The 22,203-nt window shown below is 34.0% G+C and overlaps 5 protein-coding genes across 5 annotated transcripts; 3 read left to right on the forward strand and 2 right to left on the reverse strand.

The window, feature by feature from the left end:
* Positions 1–4,479: 4,479 nt before the first annotated feature.
* LOC147923475 (uncharacterized) lies at positions 4,480–4,851 on the reverse strand. The gene has a single exon (XM_087496461.1). The coding sequence runs from the start codon at positions 4,849–4,851 to the stop codon at positions 4,480–4,482; it is 372 nt and encodes a 123-aa protein (XP_087352587.1).
* Positions 4,852–6,170: 1,319 nt separating this feature from the next.
* On the forward strand, positions 6,171–8,344 carry LOC104759377 (exopolygalacturonase-like). Its single transcript, XM_087497071.1, has 4 exons — positions 6,171–6,436; positions 6,855–7,163; positions 7,243–7,761; positions 7,869–8,344. The coding sequence occupies exons 1-4, from the start codon at positions 6,290–6,292 to the stop codon at positions 8,097–8,099; spliced, it is 1,206 nt and encodes a 401-aa protein (XP_087353197.1). The 5' UTR covers positions 6,171–6,289; the 3' UTR covers positions 8,100–8,344.
* A 3,130-nt stretch (positions 8,345–11,474) lies between these two features.
* Positions 11,475–12,605, reverse strand: LOC104756686 (21 kDa protein). The gene has a single exon (XM_010479308.3). The coding sequence runs from the start codon at positions 12,473–12,475 to the stop codon at positions 11,669–11,671; it is 807 nt and encodes a 268-aa protein (XP_010477610.2). The 5' UTR covers positions 12,476–12,605; the 3' UTR covers positions 11,475–11,668.
* Positions 12,606–15,976: 3,371 nt separating this feature from the next.
* Positions 15,977–18,388, forward strand: LOC104756687 (endoglucanase 4). Its single transcript, XM_010479310.3, has 5 exons — positions 15,977–16,656; positions 16,982–17,074; positions 17,146–17,419; positions 17,506–17,669; positions 17,763–18,388. Exons 1-5 carry the CDS (start codon positions 16,036–16,038, stop codon positions 18,084–18,086), a joined length of 1,476 nt encoding a protein of 491 aa, XP_010477612.1. The 5' UTR covers positions 15,977–16,035; the 3' UTR covers positions 18,087–18,388.
* Positions 18,389–20,178: 1,790 nt separating this feature from the next.
* On the forward strand, positions 20,179–22,152 carry LOC104756688 (dynein light chain 1, cytoplasmic). Its single transcript, XM_010479311.3, has 2 exons — positions 20,179–20,648; positions 21,798–22,152. The coding sequence occupies exons 1-2, from the start codon at positions 20,418–20,420 to the stop codon at positions 21,954–21,956; spliced, it is 390 nt and encodes a 129-aa protein (XP_010477613.1). The 5' UTR covers positions 20,179–20,417; the 3' UTR covers positions 21,957–22,152.
* The last annotated feature ends 51 nt before the right edge of the window (positions 22,153–22,203 follow it).

Raw genomic sequence — 22,203 nt, forward strand, 5'->3', positions numbered from 1 at the left:
ATCCATTGCTGTGAAGATAGTTACGCTAACGAAAAGCGAATCAAAGAAACCTTCCGATGGAGATTCAGATGCAGATCAACCACAAACCAGCGAGGTTCTAGATCTAGTGAAGGTTGAGCAATCGGAGCAAGCGAAGAACATCATCATTAATCACATCAGTGATCAGTGGTAAGGTTCTCCGAAAGGTAAATCAATGTGTCACAGCTGCTGAGATGTGGTCTTTGTTGAACAAGCTGTATATGGAAACCTCTCTGCCAAATAGGATATATGTTCAGCTTAAGCTCTATTAGTTCAAGATTGATTCTCAGACTATTGATCAGAACGTTTATGATTTCTTGAAGATAGTTGATGAGCTAAGCATTCTTGAAATTGAGGTTTCTGAGGAGGTTCAAGCAATCTTGATTCTTAACTCGTTACCTTTTAGTTACAGCCAGCTGAATCATACGCTCAAGTATGGGAATAAAACGTTGTCAGTTCAAGATGTTGTATCTTCTGCCAAGTCACTTGAGAGAGAATTGGCTGAGTCTTGAGAACAAGAAAGAGGATCTGCTATTGTGTTGTATACTACTGAGAGAGGACGACCACAAGAAAGAGCAGCTCATCCAAAGGGATCTAAAAGAAGGAGCCTGAGCAGGTCAAATTCGAAATCAAGATTGACTTGCTGGTTTTGTAAGAAAGAAGGTCATCTAAAGAAGGACTATTACGCCAGGAAAGGGAAGCTAGAAAGCGAGGGTCAAAATGAAGCTAGAGTGATCACAGAGAAGTTGGTTTTCTCAGAAGCTTTGACAGTAAGCAATCAATTAGTAAAAGATCTGTGGATTTTAGATTCTGGGTGTATGTCTCATATGACAACAAGAAGGGATTGGTTCAGTATTTTTGAGGAAAAAGAAGTCACATCTATTCTACTTGATGACAATTGTTCAGTGGAGGCTACAGGACAAGGATCAATTCGAATTAACACTCATGGTGGTTCAATCAAAGTGTTGAACAATGTTAAGTACGTTCCACATTTGAGAAGGAATCTCATTTCCACAGGTACTCTCGACAAGCTTGGTTATAGACATGAAGGTGGAGATGGGACAGTAAGATACTTCAAGAGTGGAAGAACTGCCTTAACAGGGAAGTTGAATAATGGTCTATATATACTTGATGGTGAAACCACGGTTGATTCAAGCTGTCTTGCGGAGACTAGCAAGGATAGCACAGGGTTATGGCATAGCAGGCTCGGTCACATGAGTCTCAATAATATGAAGATACTAACTGGTAAAGGGCTTCTGTCGAAGAGTGAAATCAGATATTTGGCATTATGTGAGCATTGTGTAATGGGAAAGTCGAAGAAGCTAAGCTTTAATGTTGGAAAGCATGACACAGAAGATGCTTTGGGATGTGTCCATGCAGATCTTTGGGGTTCACCAAATGTAACTCCATCACTCTCAGGGAAACAGTACTTCCTGTCCATAATTGATGATAAGACTAGGAAGGTCTGGTTAATGTTTCTAAAGTTAAAAGATGAGACATTCGATCAATTTTGCATCTGGAAGGATTTAGTTGAGAATCAAATTGGGAAAAAGGTCAAGGTGCTCAGAACTGATAATGTTTTAGAGTTCTGCAATTCTAAGTTTGATGAGTATTATAAGAAGTATGGGATTGAACGACACAGAACATGTACTTACACTTCTCAGCAGAATGGAGTAGCTGAGAGAATGAATAGGACACTTATGGAAAAGGTGAGGTGTTTGCTTAATGAGTCTAGTTTAGAAGAATCATTTTGGGCAGAAGCTGCAGCAACAGCAGCCTATCTAGTAAATCGTTCTCCTACATCATCGATTGATCACAACGTTCCTGAAGAGTTGTGGTTAAACAGAAAGCCAGGATATAAACATCTAAGGAGGTTCGGTTCTGTGGCTTATGTTCATCAGGATCAAGGGAAGCTTAAACCAAGGGCTCTAAAAAGAATTTTTCTGGGTTACCCACAGGGAACCAAAGGCTACAAGGTTTGGCTCCTTGAAGAACAGAAATGCGTTATCAGTCGAAACGTAGTTTTTCATGAGGAAAAGGTGTACAAGGATCTCAGTTCAACAAGTCAGGTAAAAGAGCCTAAAGTGGTTGAGAACATTGATCAGATTCAGACTGAAGTTGCTAAGATGAATGGAAAGAACATAGAGAGTTCTAATGAAGGTGGAGTCTCTCCAGTTGAGTTGAGTGATTCTGATTCAGAATCTGAATACTTTGAGCCAGAAGAGGTGACTCCCGCGTCAGGAGGTGCTCTGAGAAGTTATCAATTAGCCAGAGACAGAGTTAGAAGAGAGATTAAACCTCCTACTAAGCTTTCGGACTATTCTCAGTTTGCATTTGCTCTCATGGCAGCTGAAGATATTGAGTGTGAAGAACCACAATGTTACCATGAAGCTAGAGAAAGTCAAGACTGGGAAAGGTGGAACTCGGGGATGGATGATGAGATGGATTCTCTTAAGAAGAATCATACATGGGATAATGTTGATCGTCCCAAGGATCAAAAGGTTATCAGTTGTAGATGGATTTACAAGAAGAAGCCTGGGATTCCAGGAGTAGAGCCAGAGAGATACAAGGCACGTCTGGTAGCTAGAGGATTCTCTCAGAAGAAGAGAATCGATTATGACGAGGTATTCGCCCCTGTGTTCAAGCACATCTCCATAAGGATTTTGATGTCGTTTGTTGTTCAGGGTGACTTAGAGTTGGAGCAGATGGATGTCAAAACGGCATTCTTGCATGGTGATTTGGACAAACCGTTGTACATGGAATAACCTGAAGGTTATGAGGTTAATGAACGTAAAGATCAGGTGTGTCTTCTCAAGAAATCTTTGTACGGTTTAAAACAAACACCACGACAGTGGAACAGGAAGTTTAATGAGTTTATCTTGGAGCAAGGTTTTTTGCAAGGAGTGGACAGGACTCGTGTGTGTATGTGAAGGAAGTAAGTGAGGATGAATATGTCTATCTCATGTTATATGTTGATGACATGTTCCTGGCAGCCAAGGAAAGCTCAAGGAGGTTCTAAGTCAAAGGTTTGAGATGAAGGATATGGGGCCAGCTAGTAGGATTTTGGGTATTGACATAATCAGGGATAGGGAAAGAGGTTTTTTGAAGTTTTCTCAGACGAATTATGTGGAGAAGGTGCTTCGGAGGTTCAACATGTTCGAAGCTGACGCAGTTGATGTTCCTCTGGCTGCTCATTTCAAGCTGTCGTCTGTGCAGAGTAATGACGAGTGCATTGATACAAGTAATATTCCTTATTATAGTGCTATTGGTAGCATCATGTATGCAATGGTGGGAACTAGGTTCGATGTAGCTCAGGCAGTAGGTTTGCTGAGTCGTTTTATGAGTAGACCAGGAAAGGGTCATTGGATTGCGGTCAAGTGGTTGCTGAAATATCTTAAGGGTACTAAGGATCTGACGTTAGTGTATACTAAGGCAAAGGAGTTTGGAGTTCAGGGTTATAGTGACTCTGATTATGCTGGAGATCTTGATAGAAGAAGGTCGACGTCGGGTTATGTTTTTATTGTGGGAGGAAATACAGTGAGTTGGAGATCGTGTCTCCAGAGTATCTTCACAATGTCTTCAACTGAAGCGGAGTATATAACCTTAACTGAAGCAGTAAAGGAGGCTTTGTGGATTCAAGGTCTGGTGAATGATATGGGTTTTAAGCAGGACAAGGTTTATGTGTGGTGCGATTCTCAGTCTACTATCTGCTTGTCCAGGAACAATACGTTTCACGGTAGGACTAAGCACATAGCAGTCAAGTTCAATTTTATCAGGGATGTGGTAGAAGAAGGGAATGTGGAAGTGCTCAAGATCGACACTTCTGTAAATCCTGCAGATATGCTTACTAAAGGCATTCCGGTGAAGAAGCTTGAAGTTTCTAAAGTTGCTCAAATAAGGCGAGGAGTTCGTCACAGCCAAAAGTTAAATCCATGTTAGTGCAGATCCATGATAGGAAGGGTGAAATAGAATCAAGGTGGAGTGTTGTGATTATTGGTTCTGATTCAATTTCAGTGGTTCAGTTGATTTGATTGGTTTATGAGTAATTGAAGCAGGCAGTTAACTCCGGTTTGGGATTGCTGAATAAACCGAAAAGAAGAAGAGAACGTCAAAGACTCTAACTGCAGTGGAGGCTTTGCTGTTATAACAAAAACGATTCCTTTCTCATTCTTATCTTCTTCATTCTTTCTTTTGCTCTTTGTTCTTTGTATCGTGAGAGAGAGACGAAGAGTGAATCCGCCATTGTTGTAAGCTCAGATTGAGCTAGATACTTCTCATTTCTAGTGGATTTTCCGGATTGATTCGGCCCCATACGTAGACTTGATCACACCGATCTCGTCGAACTGGGTTAACAATTCTTGTGTCTCGTGTTCGTGATTCTTTCCTTTGTTTCGTTTCTTTCAATCTTATCGAATATTTCCGCGTGAGTATTAGAGAGATTGAACAAGAGTTTTGGGTTAATCAGTACTCGATTCGTAACACCTTTTTAACATGTTCTTCAGCAGTTTTGAATACCGCGAGAAACGGGTGATAGTAATTAGAGCGATCAGCCTTCATACACTTGACCAGGGTTTTAAAGGCAGGTGTAGGAATCCAACTACTTCTCTCAGACCTCTTGGTCTTCCTACATTCTTTGGAGAAGTCATTCCAAGCCATAAAGGCTTCTTTGCAAGGTCCCCTTGTCATGAACTTTTCAAACAGCGTGTTAGTGTTGTCCTTTGGCTTCGCATGGAGGAAGACTTCGGTCTCCCTCTCCATCAGTTCTTCGCCATCTCTCCTCAACGCGAAAAACGGCTGAAAGTAATCAGAGCGAGCCTTCCCACATTTATCCATCATCAAACAGGCTTCCCGCTTATCTTCCTACATTTTCTATTTTTTTTAAAATTAAAATATATTGAAAAGATTATTCAATATCTCTTTCGTAATTTACTCACATTCGATCCCAAGATCGACGTCAAAATTATCCCATATTTAATATTATAAAAGTAAACAACTTTTTTGGTAGATAATATAATAATTATAGATTATAAATTTATAGTTATTATTTGATTCATTAGTTGGTTACAAAAATTTTATGGTTACAAAAGATTTATACTTATCTAGAATCATTAATAATATAAAACTTACAAAATAAGTGTTTTTTCAAGTCATCATATTTAGCATATAATTTTATTGTATAATATTTTATCCAAAAAACTTTTAAAAACAATCACATAAATTATATTTTATATAAAAATTACAATATAAATAAAATAAATTTCAACCTGTGCTCTAGTACGGGTCTTAATCTAGGAGGGTGTATTCAACTTGACATTTTAAGTGATTTATGTGAAATTTACAAATTCTATGTTATTCAATCATGGATTTTAAAAAGTCTATTAAAATCTACCGTTATTGAACTGATGATTTAAAAGTCTACTTTAAAATCCATTAAAATCTCTTGTTATTGAACTGATGATTTAAAAATCTACTTTAAAATCCACTGTTATTCAAAACAGTTTTGTGGATTAGGATTTTAATAATTTTTAGGATTTTGGAGGATTCCAGAGGATTTGTTTAGTTAAAAATACAGAAATCCAAATCCCATGGTTTTAGGTGGGATTTGAAAGAATTTTACAGAAAATCATATGAACTTACCTAAAATCTATCAAAATTCTAAATTTCCTAAATCCCATCAAATTCTCCAAAATCATGGTTTGAATACACCCCCCCCTAGTATTTTTGTATAAGTACACCAACACCTGTAATCATATTGCTTCCGAAATCATTTAGGGGGGTGTATTCAAACCATGATTTTGGAGAATTTGATGGGATTTAGAAAATTTAGAATTTTGATAGATTTGAGGGAAGTTCATATGATTTTCTGTAAAATTCTTTCAAATCCCACCTAAAACCATGAGATTTGTATTTCTATATTTTTAACTAAACAAATCCTTCAGAATCCTAAAAGTTATTAAAATCCTAATCCACAAAATAGTTTTGAATAACAGTAGATTATAAAGTAGATTGTTAAATCATCAGTTCAATAACAAGAGATTTTAATGGATTTTAAAGTAGATTTTTAAATCATCAGTTTAATAACAGTAAATTTTAATACACTTTTTAAAATCCATGATTGAATAACATAGAATTGGTAAATTTCACACAAATCACTTAAAATGTCAAGTTGAATACACCCTCCTTAAAAAAATTAAGCATCTTTTTGTCTTCTTTCAAAACTTTAAACAATCCAAAACAAGAGAGGGAATAGAAGGTATTAAAAAAGAAGAAGATGGCTTACATTGATTTTGTGTTTAAGGTTTCTAGTTTGGCTCTTTTTTTCATCATCGGCACAACAAGTCGCCCAACCACTGTGCCAAAAGTATTCGACGTTCGAAGATATGGTGCTAAAGGTAACGGTAAAACGGATAACACCAAGGTATTAATATTTTCTGTTTTTTTTTTGTTACAAAATAATTTTTCTCTAGTTTTTTTTGTTTTTGAACGAAAATGACCATTCAATTGGAATAAAACTTAGGGTTGTTTACAGATAAGGAGAGCCTCCTTTGCCAGCAGATCTGCTTGGCGATTCATAGAATAGGCTTGACTTTTTTATATATTGGATTTCAGATCGATTTAATTTAACTTCGTACCTCCATCCTATTTAGTATGATGGAATTATAATTAGTTTTTTTTTTTAATTTAATTGAAGAGCATATATATATTATTTTTTTTTGGTAAGGTGAAGAGCATATTTTTTTTGTTTGTGACTACAAGTTTTTTGAATCTTATATATTACTAAAGAGTTTTTTGTCTAATAAAATAGTCTACCTTATTTGGTAATGTATATCATATAGGCGTTCACAAATACATGGAAGAATGCATGCACATGGGATGGACCGAGCAAAATGTACATACCAAATGGAAGATTCTATCTTGGTGGTGTATCATTTGTAGGACCGTGCACTAGTAACATTTCATTTGTCATTGATGGAACTTTGTTGGCTCCTCCGAACAACAATGACATTAAAAAAGACACGTGGATCAATTTTCGCTACATCGACTATCTCACAGTTACCGGCAGTGGCACCATCGATGGTCAAGGAAAAGAGTCTTGGTTACTAAATGACTGCCAAAAGAATATGAATTGTCCTAAACTTGCTATAGTACGTACCCATTTCTTAAACTTTTTCTATAACATTTATTTTTAAATCATATTTTTCACAGTGTTTGTATACATTACAGAATATGGGATTTGATTTCGTAAATAAATCAAGGATGGAAGGGATAACATCACTCAACAGCAAAGCAGGGCACTTTAATTTCTTCTCTGTTGATCATTTTAACATCACAGGAGTACACATAACAGCTCCCGGCGATAGTCCCAACACTGACGGCATCAAAATAGCTTTATCAAGCAACATACAAATCTCAAACACTCACATCAGCACTGGAGATGATTGTATAGCAATGCTCTCTGGAAACACCAATTTTGATATCTACAATGTCACATGCGGTCCAGGACATGGGATAAGTGTTGGAAGTTTGGGAAAAGATAGAAATGAGAAGAACGTCAACGGCTTAACGGTTAGGGATACAATATTTACTGGTACGTCCGACGGTATTCGGATCAAGACATGGGAATCTTCGGCTTCCACGATTGTAATTTCCAATTTAGTTTATGAGAATTTACAGATGATTGATGTTGGAACTCCTATCAACATTGACCAGAAGTATTGTCCTTATACATCCTGCCAGAAATTGGTAACTTAATTACTACGCAAAAAAAAAAAAAAAAAAAAAAATCAAACTTCTTTGTTTTAAAAATCTTAGTCGAGTTTAATTTACATGTTAAATTATCATTTTTGCAGGGAGATTCTCACATTCAGATCCAAAGCGTGACACTAAAAAATATTTGGGGAACATCAAGGAACAAAGTGGCTGTGAAATTTCAATGTAGCAAAAGTTTTCCTTGCAAAAATGTTCACTCAAGTGACATTAATTTAAAACACAAAGGAGTCGACGGTCCTGCAATCACGTTGTGTGAAAACATTAAAGGTTCTGCTACCGGCAAGATGATTCCTCCGCATTGCTTGAATTGATTTTGTCAAAACAAGTCGTTTTGTTGTATTTGATATTTTCGTGATAGCTGTGGTGTGTTTATGCATGCTCTAGTTGTGGTGATGAGATCCTAAAGTAGATTAATTAATAAATTCTCTAAGTTAAAATCCTTCAACGTTGTGATTTTGTATTCAACAAATCTGTTAATACTTTCGAAATAAAGTATCAAAGTTGCATACTGAATTTTCTTTTTGATATGAAAACTCACTCACTCACACGGTTTATTTTATACATAATCATATCTATTTTTTTTTTGTAATATAGATTCTAAAAACGGAAAATTTTATATTATAAATATATTATTAAAATTTGGTTATAAAATATAATACTTAAAAAATCTATCAGAAAACATTTTTTTAGTACTATATAATAAATATATGGATCATTAATTGGTTATAAAATTAAGACACTAATAATTTAAATAGGTTTAAGTTATTTATTATTTGTATAATCATCATGTACAGGTTGAATTGATTATCGATTGATATCTAATTAAAAGATTTTGACTTGATTATTGATCGATTGACTTAAATTATTTATCAAATAAAATCTCTTGATATCTAAATTACCATATTATTTTGTTACTGATCATTGTAATTCACTTCTTATCTTTCTATGATTCAATTTATCTGACTATGTGACTATGTATGTAAATATACTATGTATTTTAGGGATATGTGACTATGTATGTAAATGATATTACTGCAGATGATTTTTCGAGTTTCCGTTGTCTACATGTCCCATAATAGGGCTGGGCACGGGACGGGTACCCTTGAATTTTCTCCGACCCTTTACTCGTCCCGACCCTAACGGGTAACAGAAAAAATTTACTCATACTCGACCCTTAAATAACGGGTACCCGGTAAAAAATAGTTGACCCTTTACTCGTCCCGACCCTTTATTATTACCCGGAAAACGAGTACCCGATAAAAAATGTTAATAATCGCAATAATAATTTTATCTTTTGAAATCCAAAAAATGAAAAATTCATAAATTTATGCAGTATATAGTTCCAAAAGTTATAAAATTACGAATTTTGAAAATAAAAATAATATATTAATTCAGTTAGGCTAAGTTGAACTTAGGTTTTAACTCTAACTCTATAAATTAATAATAAATAATAATAATAATAATACAAAATATTAACGGGTATTTACGGGTCGGGTAGCAAAACGGGTAAAGGGCCGAGTAACGGGACGGGTATTGAAAACTAAACTAATACCCTATACTCGTCCCTTACTCACGGGTAATATAATTATAATACCCTTTACTCGACCCTAAAGCTGCGGGTACCTTTTTTCGGGACAGGTACGAGCCGAGTAACGGGTCGAGTATGGGTAACAGGTATTAGTGCCCAGGCCTATCCCATAAGAAACAAATAAACAAAACGAAAAGAAGAAGAATCACTGATGGTTACTTGGACTAGGTTTACGATTTGGGCTCTGAAAGCCCTTTAGAATTCATATTTAAAAGAAACAATTTTGAAAGATAAAGAAAGATAAGAAACAAAAGTTTGGCCAAAAAAATGATAAGAAACTAAAAAGTGAACAAATCTAAATTGTTTATAATGACAAATGAGTAGTACTTTTGACAGAGATTTGTTTACGAATATGAGTAGTACTTTTTACACGCAACAGTGAAACACACTGAAATCTAAACATTATTTTTGAAACTAACATCATGAATTAATGGATACGACATTATGGCTGGCGAATGTGTTTATGAGTTCCCCAACTTAGTAAGGAAAAAACATTTTCATCAGAAAATGAATACGTGTCTAAAAATAAGCAATAACAGGTAGATACAACAGAGATGGACCCTTGGGATTGTGACAAGAAAACAAAAAAGGACTCTTGTTTCTTTGCGTCTCGTGAATCCTCCTCTCTTCCCCATTTCTGATTACCTATTTGCTTTTTGAGGTTTTCTCATTTTTTTCGTCTTTTTTTTTCACATCCTTGTAAAATATTACGAATACACTTTGACCTTTTAAAACCATTCAAAACTTATCATATTCTGTAAATCTAGAGAAGTCTCGTACTACGAAAAGTTATGCACAAAAGGTCTTGATCAGCGTTTTGTTTTTGTTTTTTTTTGGTAAATAATATTCTTATAATTAATTTATGTTTTTGAAAGCAATTTTTGATGGCATATTGATATTGTACCAAACGAAACATATTCAGTGACTTAGTTAGATATGAATACCTTTACAATAGACATAACTTAGGTGATTGTATAATAGGTTAATCATTATCTTATAAATTAGAAAAGGATAAGGCGTGAGAAGGCATGTGAGACAGATATGAGTTTCTATTATGTCCGTTGTGTGTTATGACTTATGACAAACAGATGGGTTAGTGGTCAATTTCAAAGGGGTCACGGGATCATATATATTTCTCCAACATATACTTCCAAACCAATTATAAATTTTCCCATCATTTTTTTTTTGTAAATTACAAATCAAACATTATATTTCTTCACGCATCCTACCATAAATTGATTCCCATATATATTAGTAATCGGTTTTGACTTTGAATCTCTCATCATTTAAGCGAAGATTTTCTCATAATTATAAACATTTACGGTTGGTGTATCATATATATACATCACATGTATACGAATCTACGTTTGGTGAACCAAACACTATAGATATAATTTATATTCCCACACTTAAAGAACAGTAGTGACACACACACGTATATACTCATACCGACATACGCACAATATATATACAAAAATGGTTACCAAAAGATAAGTGAATGCATGTGTATCCGCTTAATTATACATGTTGCAACAACCCATTGAATTAGCTCTATAGATTGTTGCGCATTAACAGATAAATACGTCTATGTAATAGTGGTGGAGTTACAGCGCATGCATACATTAGCCATTATATACTTTTTTTATGCACCACCATTAGCCGTCATTAGTTTTCAATCATGTGCTTTATTCATCACTTTAGAATAAGCGTGTCATTTAGGTTGTAATTAGTAATTTTCGTTCTAAACCAATCCATTGTATTTTGCTTTAAGACGTTTATAATTTCACTTTCTTGCATTATTTAAAATCATTTGCCAAGATTCTATTATTTTTTTTGGTTTTAATTTTATCACCACTTAAACTACGCAACGACAACAAACTTATTTTGTCTACCACTAAATTTAAAATTCAGATAAAGTCAACTTATTTCTTGTTTTTTCTCGATCAAAAAGCTAAAAGCAGCTCATACAATTTGTACCTTCATAATGATTTTCTAATGTTTTGAAACCTTCTAAAACGATTAATAGTAAAAGGACAAATAAAACATAAGAAAGAATAGACTACCAATTATTTCCACACACACTTGATTCTTTTCGTAATTTCGACAAACAAAAAGCGTTAACAACTACATTATATCACTATTACATTACAGCCATTGACAAATATGCTTATCTTATTACATCTCTATCATGCACGCGTGAGAACCAAAAACAAAATAAAAAGACAATAGTTTCTTTTTCAAGTAAAAAAAAATATTAGAAGAAGAATCTTTGATAAATATTTGATTTAATGATCAATGTATTGCCTTATCAACACATCGATTAACTAGAGCCAAAGCATTACTAGTCATCTTCTTGACGTCATCGACCCGTGCGCATACTTCATCCTTCCTCGGCTCATCGTGAATGTCTTTAAACCCGTCCGTACAAGTCTCCTCGTCAGTTAAAGCCGCACTGAGCCACGTCTGCACGTTACTCATTTGGAACCTGAACGACTCAAGGGAGCCAGTCGAGACCAGCTCCCTCATCTGTTTCATCGAGCCTTTCATTTCGTCGACCGCGTCTTTAAGGTTGTCGAAGCAGTCATGAAAAACGGCGGCTGCGGTTGGGTGGTGGGCACCATCGTCTTGGCTCTCTGGCTGGGGAGTGGTGATGTTTGCGAGGTATGAGGCTAAGTCGATGGACTTGATGAGAGTAACGGAGATTGCGGCTCGAGCCAAGAGAGCCGGGTCGTTGTGGACGGAGCTAGAGAAGGTTGAAAGAGAGGAGAAGCATACGTCAGGGTATAATGTGGTGTTGCAGCTAGTGCGGATGAAATCTGAGTCGTCTGATTGGGAACGGACGGTCAGGATTAATGGGAGGAAGGTGGCTAAGAAGAAGAAGAAGAGAAGTGGTTGATGAAGAGAAGGTTTCATGGTTTCTTCTGTTCTATGTGTGTTGGTTTTTTGTGACACGGAAGTGACTCTTTTTGGGTTACGGATGGTTTTGGTATTTGTGACCTCAGGTTTATATTTATACTGAAAAAGCATATAGATTCGGATTATAATCCAAACAACCAACAAGTTTGATGGGTTGGGGGAAAATGTTGAATTGTAAACCATCCTTCTAATGGGCCGAGTAAACCATCCTTGGGCCGATCTGGTCCGGAATCTATACTAGTAATTTGATTTTTTCTCAAACATATGTTTTTAGAAATATTTACCATTAAATTAAATGCATATATTCTTATACAAACAAGTTTATAAGGGGTTATTGGTTCTATGATTTTAATGGATTTGGAAATCCAGACAAAAATCATGTGTTATTCAATCATTGAATTTAAAATACTTATCAAAATGATGTGTTACTGGTTCCATGATTTACAAATACTTGTTAAAATCCCATGTTATTCATTCAATGATTTATTTTTGGATTTCAAAATCCACATTATGTTTTAAATGGATTTGAATGGATTTGAAAGTGTAAAATAGAAGGATTCAAATCCAAGGATAAAACATGTTATTTCAAAATCCATGTATTTTGATTTCTAGAATTTACAATTCCATATAGATTTATAAATTACCTCTCCAATAACACCCCCTAGTTAACTCTTTCTACTATCCTTATAACTAAACATTAAGATTTAACCCGCGGTCAATATTTTTAATTTTAAAATTTAAAATTTATATTGTATTTATTTGTTATTTTATTATTATTTAATTAATTTTAAAAATATAAAATTTTACAGCTATTTGATATAAATATTCAAAGTATAGAATTTTTGTAATGTCTCAAGGTTTTAACTTGTTTGGTATATGTATAGTTTAGTAATACATTTATCTCCTGTTACACATTTAAAAGTGTTTAAAAAAACAATTCCACTTACCTCCCTATATGGGATTAATGCCAACCCGTCTCACCAAAATCAAAATAAGTTTTTGCGTAAAAAAAATAATCAAAATAAGTTATTTATCAAGTTTAATTATGTTAATTGTTTTACCAAATTAACATATTTTTATAGTTTATAATTTTTCCATGTCAATATATATAGTTTATGATAATTAATAAAAAAAAATTTGGTAATTCCTCAAAAAAAAAAAAATAAACCAAATTATATGGGGGGTTTTCAACATATTTAATGTGACATTTTATAACTGGATTTTTGGTTTAGGAAATTTATTTATGTTAATATAATTATGGATATTGTAAAATTTTGTTATAGAAAATCTGTTGTAATGTATATCATTTAAATTTGAGAGATTCTAGCCTGCATAAAAATAGTTTTGGAGATTTAATGGATTAAAATTTTAATGGGTAGAGTTGTTTTTGGAAAAATCAGAATATATAGATGTTGTTAAGATTTTATGGCAATAAATGTAACAAATGTTGGTCAATTTAAGAAAGTTTAGTATTTGAGTTTCTCTTCAATATTATTTATGGAATTGTTTTAGGGGTTAATGTTGTAAAAAAATTAAATAAATAAAACTTAAAGGGCATAAACCAAAATGTACTTCAAAAATGTAAATATAGATAATTATTATTTTTTAATATCCATATATATAATGTTCTACATTTAAATATAGATATTTAGAAGATTTATTCCTGATTAAAAAAAAATTCTCCTATCATCTCTTTTTAATTTTAAATTTTAAATGTAAATCATCATATAATACATAAAGTTAATAAAAAGAATACTTTTCTGCATATATTGTGATTTGAATTTTTAAATCGAACATGTATTACTCAGTTAATATAAATAGTGTGGGTCTAATATGCATATATAGTAAATTATAAAATTTTAAAAAGTTTATAATTTATAACTGATATATCTAAACTTAATAAAAAAGTTTAAAATTATGAATATTTAAACATATTAAAGTACAAAATAACACAAACGAGTTATATTACATGACGGGTTATATGACATGATATGATTTAATTGATAATACTAAAAAATAAAATATAACTCATATGATACTTCAATATGGGTTAAATCCTTATTTTACTATTTTAACAACACTAATATAAAATATGTCGAATCAATTTGATTTAATTAAGATTGTATTAAACAAAAATTGTTGTGTGGTATATTGCATATTATATACTAAATCACTAAAATTAACAAAATAGTACATTAGCAAAATTAGTACATTAACAAAAAAAATTTGGTAAGAACTTGTTCCGCGGTATACCGCGGGTCATAATCTAATAATGTATATAATATATTTGGTGAAATAGTAATGCAAACTCTTTATCATATAGTCCACTAAGTGAGTATGTGAGGTAATGCAAATCAAATTTAAGAGCTCTCATTCATATCATGGCATAAAGAATATCAGTCGTTGGTAGTTTATCTATATGCTAGTTGACTCATTTTATTGCTTTTTTTTTATCAATAAGCTAAAAGTAGATCATACATTTTTTTTTCTGAATAGAATGTAATTTTTTTTTTCTTAAAATGAATGCAACTGGTTCAAAGAAGTGTTATAAATCGTCGGCTTAAACTGACTAATGAATGATTCATAAAATCACAAGAGGTATAGATCATGGATTGATTAAGACAAAGAACAATTACAAGGTGTGTGTGTGGTTTATATGATATTGGTCGTATCCAAGTAGCGTCGAAAGCTGAACAGTTTCAATATATTTGTTTTTTTTTTTTTTAAAGGATATTCAATATAGAGTTATTTGTTTGTTTCTCAGTAATCTTGGCTTTACTCTTCTATTTTTTTAAAAAGGGTACGGTATCCCAAAAAATTGTTTGGCGCATTGAGCAAGGAAGATTAGATGCGTTAGCCGTCAGCTTTGTGCAAATTGCAACATCCCTCGCTTTATAAGTCAACCTCGTATATCTCCCACAAATCGTATCATATGGTTTATCATGCATGATTGTATGTATATCAAATTGTCAACGTTTCATATCGTATATCCTAAGTTTATAAAATTCCACTTTTTCCCACCGTATTTGCTTATTGATACTTAAAAACTATCGCCGTTGAACTGCTTCGTTTCAGTTTCCAGGGGTGATGCCTAATCCAGATTCAAACTCATAAAGATATGTGAAACGATGTCTGAACTATCTGAAAATTGTTTAGACTAATGCAATTTTTAACTATAAATTAATATCTATTTAGAATATTAGACTAGTGTTTGACCATTACGTTATAGAGTCCATTCAAAACTAATTTGAATGTTCACATCATTAGATAAAAGGACAAAATCCCATTTGGAGTTCGAATTAATATTCTGATGTTATTCAGTTAACGTAGTCAAATTACGCACATTGGTCTCTAACTAGTAAATACATGAATAGGAACTTTAATTGTTAATTATCACAAAAATCTTTTGAGAGTTGCTAACTTGCTATAAAACGCCGAGACGATATATAGTAAGTATGATCGAATATAAAAAGTAAGTATTGGTTAATCCTCATGGATACGGTCGTATATGCGTAAATCCTAAAAAGCCTATATTCTTGGAATACTAAAATCAAAAATCTCACGTCAATCAAGCGTAATTACCCAACATGGAACTTGATCCAAATACACGTGGCGACGTTTCATTGGTTCTTGTCTTTTTTGCTTAGAGTATAAAATATTAGCCCACCACGCTCCTCCTCATTCGTCAATACTAAAAAGTAAAAACAAAACAAAAAAAACAGAACCAAAGTGAGAAACATATAATGGCGGGAAACTCATTTATGACTCCGGCGATTATGCTAATGCTCGCCGTGCTTCTCCTTATTTCACCGGAGGTCTACGCTGGACATAACTACCGTGACGCTCTCCGCAAAAGCATCCTCTTCTTCGAGGGTCAACGCTCCGGAAAACTCCCGCCAGATCAACGTCTCAAATGGCGCCGCGACTCCGCCTTGCGCGACGGTTCCTCCGCCGGAGTGGATTTAACGGGAGGATACTACGACGCCGGAGATAACGTGAAGTTCGGGTTTCCAATGGCGTTCACGACGACGATGATGTCGTGGAGCGTCATAGATTTCGGTAAAACGATGGGACCGGAGCTTGAAAACGCCGTGAAAGCTATCAAATGGGGAACGGATTATCTCATGAAAGCGACTCAGATTCCCGGAGTCGTCTTTGTTCAAGTCGGAGACGCTTACTCCGATCATAATTGCTGGGAACGTCCCGAGGACATGGACACGCTTCGAACGGTTTATAAAATCGATAAAGACCATCCTGGTTCGGAAGTCGCTGGAGAAACCGCAGCCGCACTAGCAGCCGCGTCGATCGTGTTTGAGAAACGCGATCCAGCATACTCCAAGATGCTCCTGGACCGAGCAGCAAGGGTACTTTTTACTTTATCGTTTCTTTTAATACGAACACAAATCGTGATTTTGTCAAAAAAAAAAGTGTTAGAAATTGGTTATGATACTTTGCTTGTGTGATAAATATTCTCTTTATTGGTTTCTAATCATGTTTCCGTACATTTTTGACCCACATGCATAAGATTTAGACAATTAGGCCTACTATGAAGTATGAACTACTTTATTTTTGTTAGAAACGTAAGAACCATTTCACATTACTTAATTAAAGAAACAAATTAAGCTTTTGACTTTGTGTATTTTTGACATGTACGAAAATAAACTTATTATATGGAAAACGTACCCACAGGTGTTTGCGTTCGCCCAAAAGTACCGAGGAGCGTACAGTGATAGTCTTTACCAAGCAGTGTGTCCTTTTTACTGCGATTTCAACGGTTACGAGGTAACTAGAGATTTTACCGCAGTTTGATATTTCTTTAATAGACGTGTTGGATGATGAAGTTGTGTGTGTAGGATGAGTTGCTTTGGGGAGCGGCATGGCTACACAAAGCTTCAAAGAAACGTGTGTATAGAGAGTTCATTGTGAAGAACCAAGTTATCCTAAAAGCTGGAGATACGATTCACGAGTTTGGTTGGGATAACAAACATGCCGGGATTAATGTCTTAATCTCCAAAATGGTATTAATGGGAAAAGCAGATTATTTTCAGAGTTTTACGCAAAACGCTGATGAGTTCATCTGTTCTTTATTGCCTGGAATCTCCCATCCTCAAGTCCAATACTCACAAGGTACTAAAAATTTCAATATGATACATAGTTTCTTTAGTAATATTCTTTTGTGGTATTGTTGATCATGTTGTATTCATACTATACAGGAGGACTATTAGTGAAGAGTGGAGGGAGCAATATGCAACATGTAACATCATTGTCGTTTTTGTTACTTACATATTCTAATTATCTAAGTCACGCCAAAAAGGTGGTGCAATGTGGCGATTTCACAGCTTCGCCTGCTCTTCTCCGCCAAACCGCCAAGCGACAGGTAACTAAACAAACCATCATAACTCTGTTTCACCGTTGAGACGTTTATAAAGCTAAGTGTTAATGTTGTTTGGTTGCGTATGTTATAACATAGGTGGACTACATACTAGGAGATAATCCGATGAAAATGTCGTACATGGTTGGATACGGTCCGAAGTTTCCACAGATGATTCACCATCGCGGCAGCTCCGTTCCTTCAGTCGTGGACCATCCTGGTCGTATAGGGTGTAAAGACGGTTCTCGTTACTTCCTCAGCCCGAATCCTAACCCTAACTTGCTGATTGGTGCCGTCGTTGGTGGTCCTAATGTCACTGACGATTTTCCTGATTCGAGACCCTACTTTCAGCTGACTGAGCCAACGACTTACATCAACGCACCTCTATTGGGCCTTCTTGGTTATTTTTCGGCCCGTTCGTAGATTTCACACCTCAAAAGCAATGAGGTCTACAAAGATTATGATGATTAGCTTCTTGTTAGAGGTGTGCTGATTACTAGACCGCCCTACCAGTACCAGATATTGACAATTCTTAATGTGTTTACACTTTATAAACCATAAGAATTAGTCGATGATAAGAAATTTTATCCCACAAATCATTGTTGATGTACCAAAAATATATTTGTAAACACTAAGTGTTCATCTTAATTCATTTGGAAGCAAAGTGCAGTCTGAATGGAACTTTGTTCTTTACTTTTGGGAGGTTAATGTTATTTAAATGAAAATTTATGATTTTAAAATAGGATTTAGAAAGATTTTACAACAAGTTCCCTAAATTGAAATAATCTAAAGACTCGTTAAAACTCAATGAGTCAATTCCTTCAAAATATATGATACACATTCCTTAGTTTTGACAGCAGCATCATTTTAGTTAATAGTCACCAAAGAATTAAATTTGATATTTTACATTAAACTAGGTGATACCCCGTGCTACAGCACGGGATTATATATTTTGTTAGTTACTTTTTTTTTGTAATTTGTATTTTTGTAATATAGTTATTTATTTTGACTTATTTTCTTTGTTTATATAGTGTTTATTTGTATACTTGGGGTTATATAGTAAATTAGAAATCCTAATAGAGTAAGTAGTTTGTAAAATGTAGCTTTTCACGGAAACAGACACATCGAAATAGTAGATAGTAGTTGTCTAAGAGAATAGACACTCCGCAATATCAGATAGTAGTTTTGTAAGAGGATAGATACACCCCGCTTCCATGGCTTAATTTATAGTTTGATAAAAATACCTGTTTTAAAAGGTTTAACTCAAACTTTCTTATATTTTAAAATTTTTAAGAGTAAAAATATTAATATTACTTAAATATTTTATAGACTTTAAATATATTATAATATTTTAAACTTTCGACGGAGTTCAAATATTTATAATAATTTAAACATTCTATAAAAATTTAAATATTTATAATATCTAAAACTTTTTTTAAAAACATAAATATATTATAATATGTTTACTTTTTAAAAGTTTAAATATTCTCAAATATAGAACCAAATTAAACTGTTAAATTTGGATACCTGATAAATCAAGCTTCCTACTCATTTGTACTCAAAACATTTTTGTCATATATTTATAGTCATTATGAACCATATTCCAAAATATTTAGTCGATGTGGGATATACAGTACACCATTTCTGTAAATTAGTTTACAATTTCACATATATATAATTTATGCGTTTTTAATTCTTTCCATCTATACTACTCATAATTAATTACTATAATTTCGTTAAGGAAATATTAAAAAATATAAACTAAATGATGATTTGTTTTTATTTAATTGTATTAAGTTGATTTGTTGTTTCCTTAAATATCTCACAATATAAAAGCAAATCAAATAAGTTTACATATATATACAATTTCGTATTTAATCTATTGATTATTTTGGAAGCAAAAAAAAAATACAATCGATAAGTATTAATATTCGTAATAATTATAGGGATTAAGTATGGTAGTAGTTAATATTTGATATTACCGAAGCCATTAAATACTCGGATACCAGTTTCCTTATTTATAGGAATTATACTTCTGTTTGGTGACGGGAATAATTATTCTTGAACCAAACAACATACATGATCCGAATATTATAAACTTGGAGTACAAACAGATCCGCGGATTTATTTTCTTCTATTACCGGGTTAAAGAGGATCCGCGTCCCGACCCGGTGGTAATTAAGTGGGCGAGCAAGGGGTATTTTCGTCATTTAGTGAAATCAAAACTATAGGATAATTTAATTAAATTAAGTGATTCTCTAATCATTTTTAATGAAAAACGTACCAAAACAAAGTCATGGTCCAATTTGAGTCTAGTGAGTACTTCAGCTTTAATAGTATAGATGGTTCTCCACATTACACACGAATTAATGTATTGAGTAATTATTACTGTACAAGAATCATTAATGTTTTTTAATCATGGGAGTAAGGGAAAAACAAAGAGTAATAATGGGAGAAAATGAGGAGACAAGAGTAATTAATGTTTTAATGACCAAACCAAAATTAAAAGTTTTGTAAAAATCATTAAAATTTAGGATTTTGTCTTTCTTTGGGCGGCTCCTTTCCGCTTAACACAAAAGAACGCTATTTTGTCTCCTCCACACATTTAGACATTTCGTCAAACAGATGGTGTTCATTCCGACACAGTTAACGAACTAAGTAGGAGGGGTTTAGCTTGCTTTTTTTTTTCCGATTAGAAGGGGAGGGGAGAAAGAGGGAAGAAGAAGAGGGTCTTAGCCGAGTGATGTGATAGAGATGGAAGGAGTTGAGCTAGAGCTAGAGAGAAGAAGCAAGTTCTTGAACAGCTTGATACAGAAGAAGAAGGCCAAAGAACAGCAAGAACAGAAAGATGAGTTCAATGTTCGAGTTAGGGCTTCAGATATGCCTTTGCCTCAACAAAACAGAGCCTTTAGTTTGTCTCGTGAGATTTTGAATGCTACGCCTGGGAAGGCTGATAACAAACGACTCGCTCTTGCCCTCAAAAAGGTTAGATCTTTTTCTCTCTTCTGATTTCTCTGTATCTGGGTTGAATTGGAGTCACCAAAGTCTAGTATTGATTACTGCTTTTGGGTTTCTAGGGCTAAGTCTCAAAGTCGCATGCTTTCTGTAAAAATGTGGGGTTATATTGTCTTTCTCGTTCTTGATTGGTTTGAAGATGTTGTGTAGTTGTTATGTGATGAATCTTGAATCTGGATTTTCGTTTTTGTGTACTTGCAGAGTATTGAATTTCATATATGGTCCCATATTTGAATTTGTTCCCATTGTTGTTGTCTTTTCTATTTGTAGCTTGGTTTTAATCTACTTGACTTGGTCGTTTTGTGTTGCAAGGACCAATTTAGTATAACTGTTTTTGTGATGAGTCTTGAAATTGGATGTTCTTGTTGCTTATTGAGATAATTCTGGAGTTTGAATTAGGCCATGACTAATGAAGCCTAGCATTTACTACCTTCTGTATCTGTGCTGTTAGATTTAGATGCTACCTAATGATAAACTCTGAAGCATGTTTGCCGTAGGATTTGAACCTTGCCCTTATACAACCTTCTTTAAAGAACTTGGTTGTCTTCTGATATACCAGTTTGGCATTACTACCCCATATATAGAGTTGTCCATTTATGCATTTTTTTGCATATTGTATATATGACTCAGTGTTTGATGATTATAACTTAACAATGTGAGGATATTATTCCTTCTTAGAGGGCTTTTGATGATTAGCTTTTGGTTTTTAACATATGGAGCGAAATGGAGCACTTTTTTGATTCCTAGGAATTTGTGAATCCCTCAACTTATCATATTCGACTAGGTAGAGGCATTGATTAATTCATATATTGGTTTTATGTAGTAGTTGTGTAAAGATAAATATAGTGTTCACTTATCTATGTGCACCTTGCTGTTTTCAGTGTTCTTTAATTAATCTCTTAATAATGGCTACCACCCACAGCTTTTATGATTGACATACGAGTCAGGTTCTGCTGCTTGTTCTGTTTTATATTGGATCTATTATCTCGAAATTGACCTTCATATGTTTCTTATCTCTTCGTTGTCTCTTAAGTTCAGCTTTGATGTTAGCCATTAAAGTGAATCTTACTCCCATCTGATTTGAAATGATACTCATTTCCATCTGTCTCACATTTTCAGGACTTCGATTCAGCCTACGGGCCGGCATGGCACTGCATTGTTGGGACAAGCTTTGGTTCATACGTGACTCATTCCATTGGAGGATTCATATATTTTCAGATCGACAAAGTTTACGTTCTTCTCTTCAAGACCGTAGTGGAGCCCTTAGATCAAAAATGAGAAAGAAGCTGCTGATCCTTTCGATTTCTGTCATTGTAGTATTCACCACTCTTGTGTAATTCACAGAGTTAATTAATATCCCCTGCCTAGACGAAAAAATCTTTGTGGCTCGGCTCCCTATTGTGTAATTAGAAGTGATTTTCCTCTTGTGAATTATTGTTTCCACTTCACAACAATGCAACAACATGTTCTTCTTCTTCTTCTTCTTCTTCTTCTAACAACTTCTCTTTTGGCTATTAGTGGATTG

This window comes from Camelina sativa, chromosome 17, assembly GCF_030686135.1.
Source record: "Camelina sativa cultivar CO46 ecotype springtype chromosome 17, ASM3068613v1".
In the NCBI taxonomy this organism is placed as follows: domain Eukaryota; kingdom Viridiplantae; phylum Streptophyta; class Magnoliopsida; order Brassicales; family Brassicaceae; genus Camelina; species Camelina sativa.

Bases quoted from the DNA above. Each gene is read 5' to 3' on its own strand.
- LOC147923475 (XM_087496461.1), bottom strand. From the start codon at position 4,851: ATGGATAAATGTGGGAAGGCTCGCTCTGATTACTTTCAGCCGTTTTTC.
- LOC104759377 (XM_087497071.1), top strand. From the start codon at position 6,290: ATGGCTTACATTGATTTTGTGTTTAAGGTTTCTAGTTTGGCTCTTTTT. The intron at 7,164-7,242 runs GTACGTACCCAT...TATACATTACAG, and splicing joins ATTGTCCTAAACTTGCTATA to AATATGGGATTTGATTTCGT. The intron at 7,762-7,868 runs GTAACTTAATTA...TCATTTTTGCAG, and splicing joins ATACATCCTGCCAGAAATTG to GGAGATTCTCACATTCAGAT.
- LOC104756686 (XM_010479308.3), bottom strand. From the start codon at position 12,475: ATGGTTTACAATTCAACATTTTCCCCCAACCCATCAAACTTGTTGGTT.
- LOC104756687 (XM_010479310.3), top strand. From the start codon at position 16,036: ATGGCGGGAAACTCATTTATGACTCCGGCGATTATGCTAATGCTCGCC. The intron at 16,657-16,981 runs GTACTTTTTACT...ACGTACCCACAG, and splicing joins TCCTGGACCGAGCAGCAAGG to GTGTTTGCGTTCGCCCAAAA. The intron at 17,670-17,762 runs GTAACTAAACAA...GTTATAACATAG, and splicing joins GCCAAACCGCCAAGCGACAG to GTGGACTACATACTAGGAGA.
- LOC104756688 (XM_010479311.3), top strand. From the start codon at position 20,418: ATGGAAGGAGTTGAGCTAGAGCTAGAGAGAAGAAGCAAGTTCTTGAAC. The intron at 20,649-21,797 runs GTTAGATCTTTT...TCACATTTTCAG, and splicing joins TCGCTCTTGCCCTCAAAAAG to GACTTCGATTCAGCCTACGG.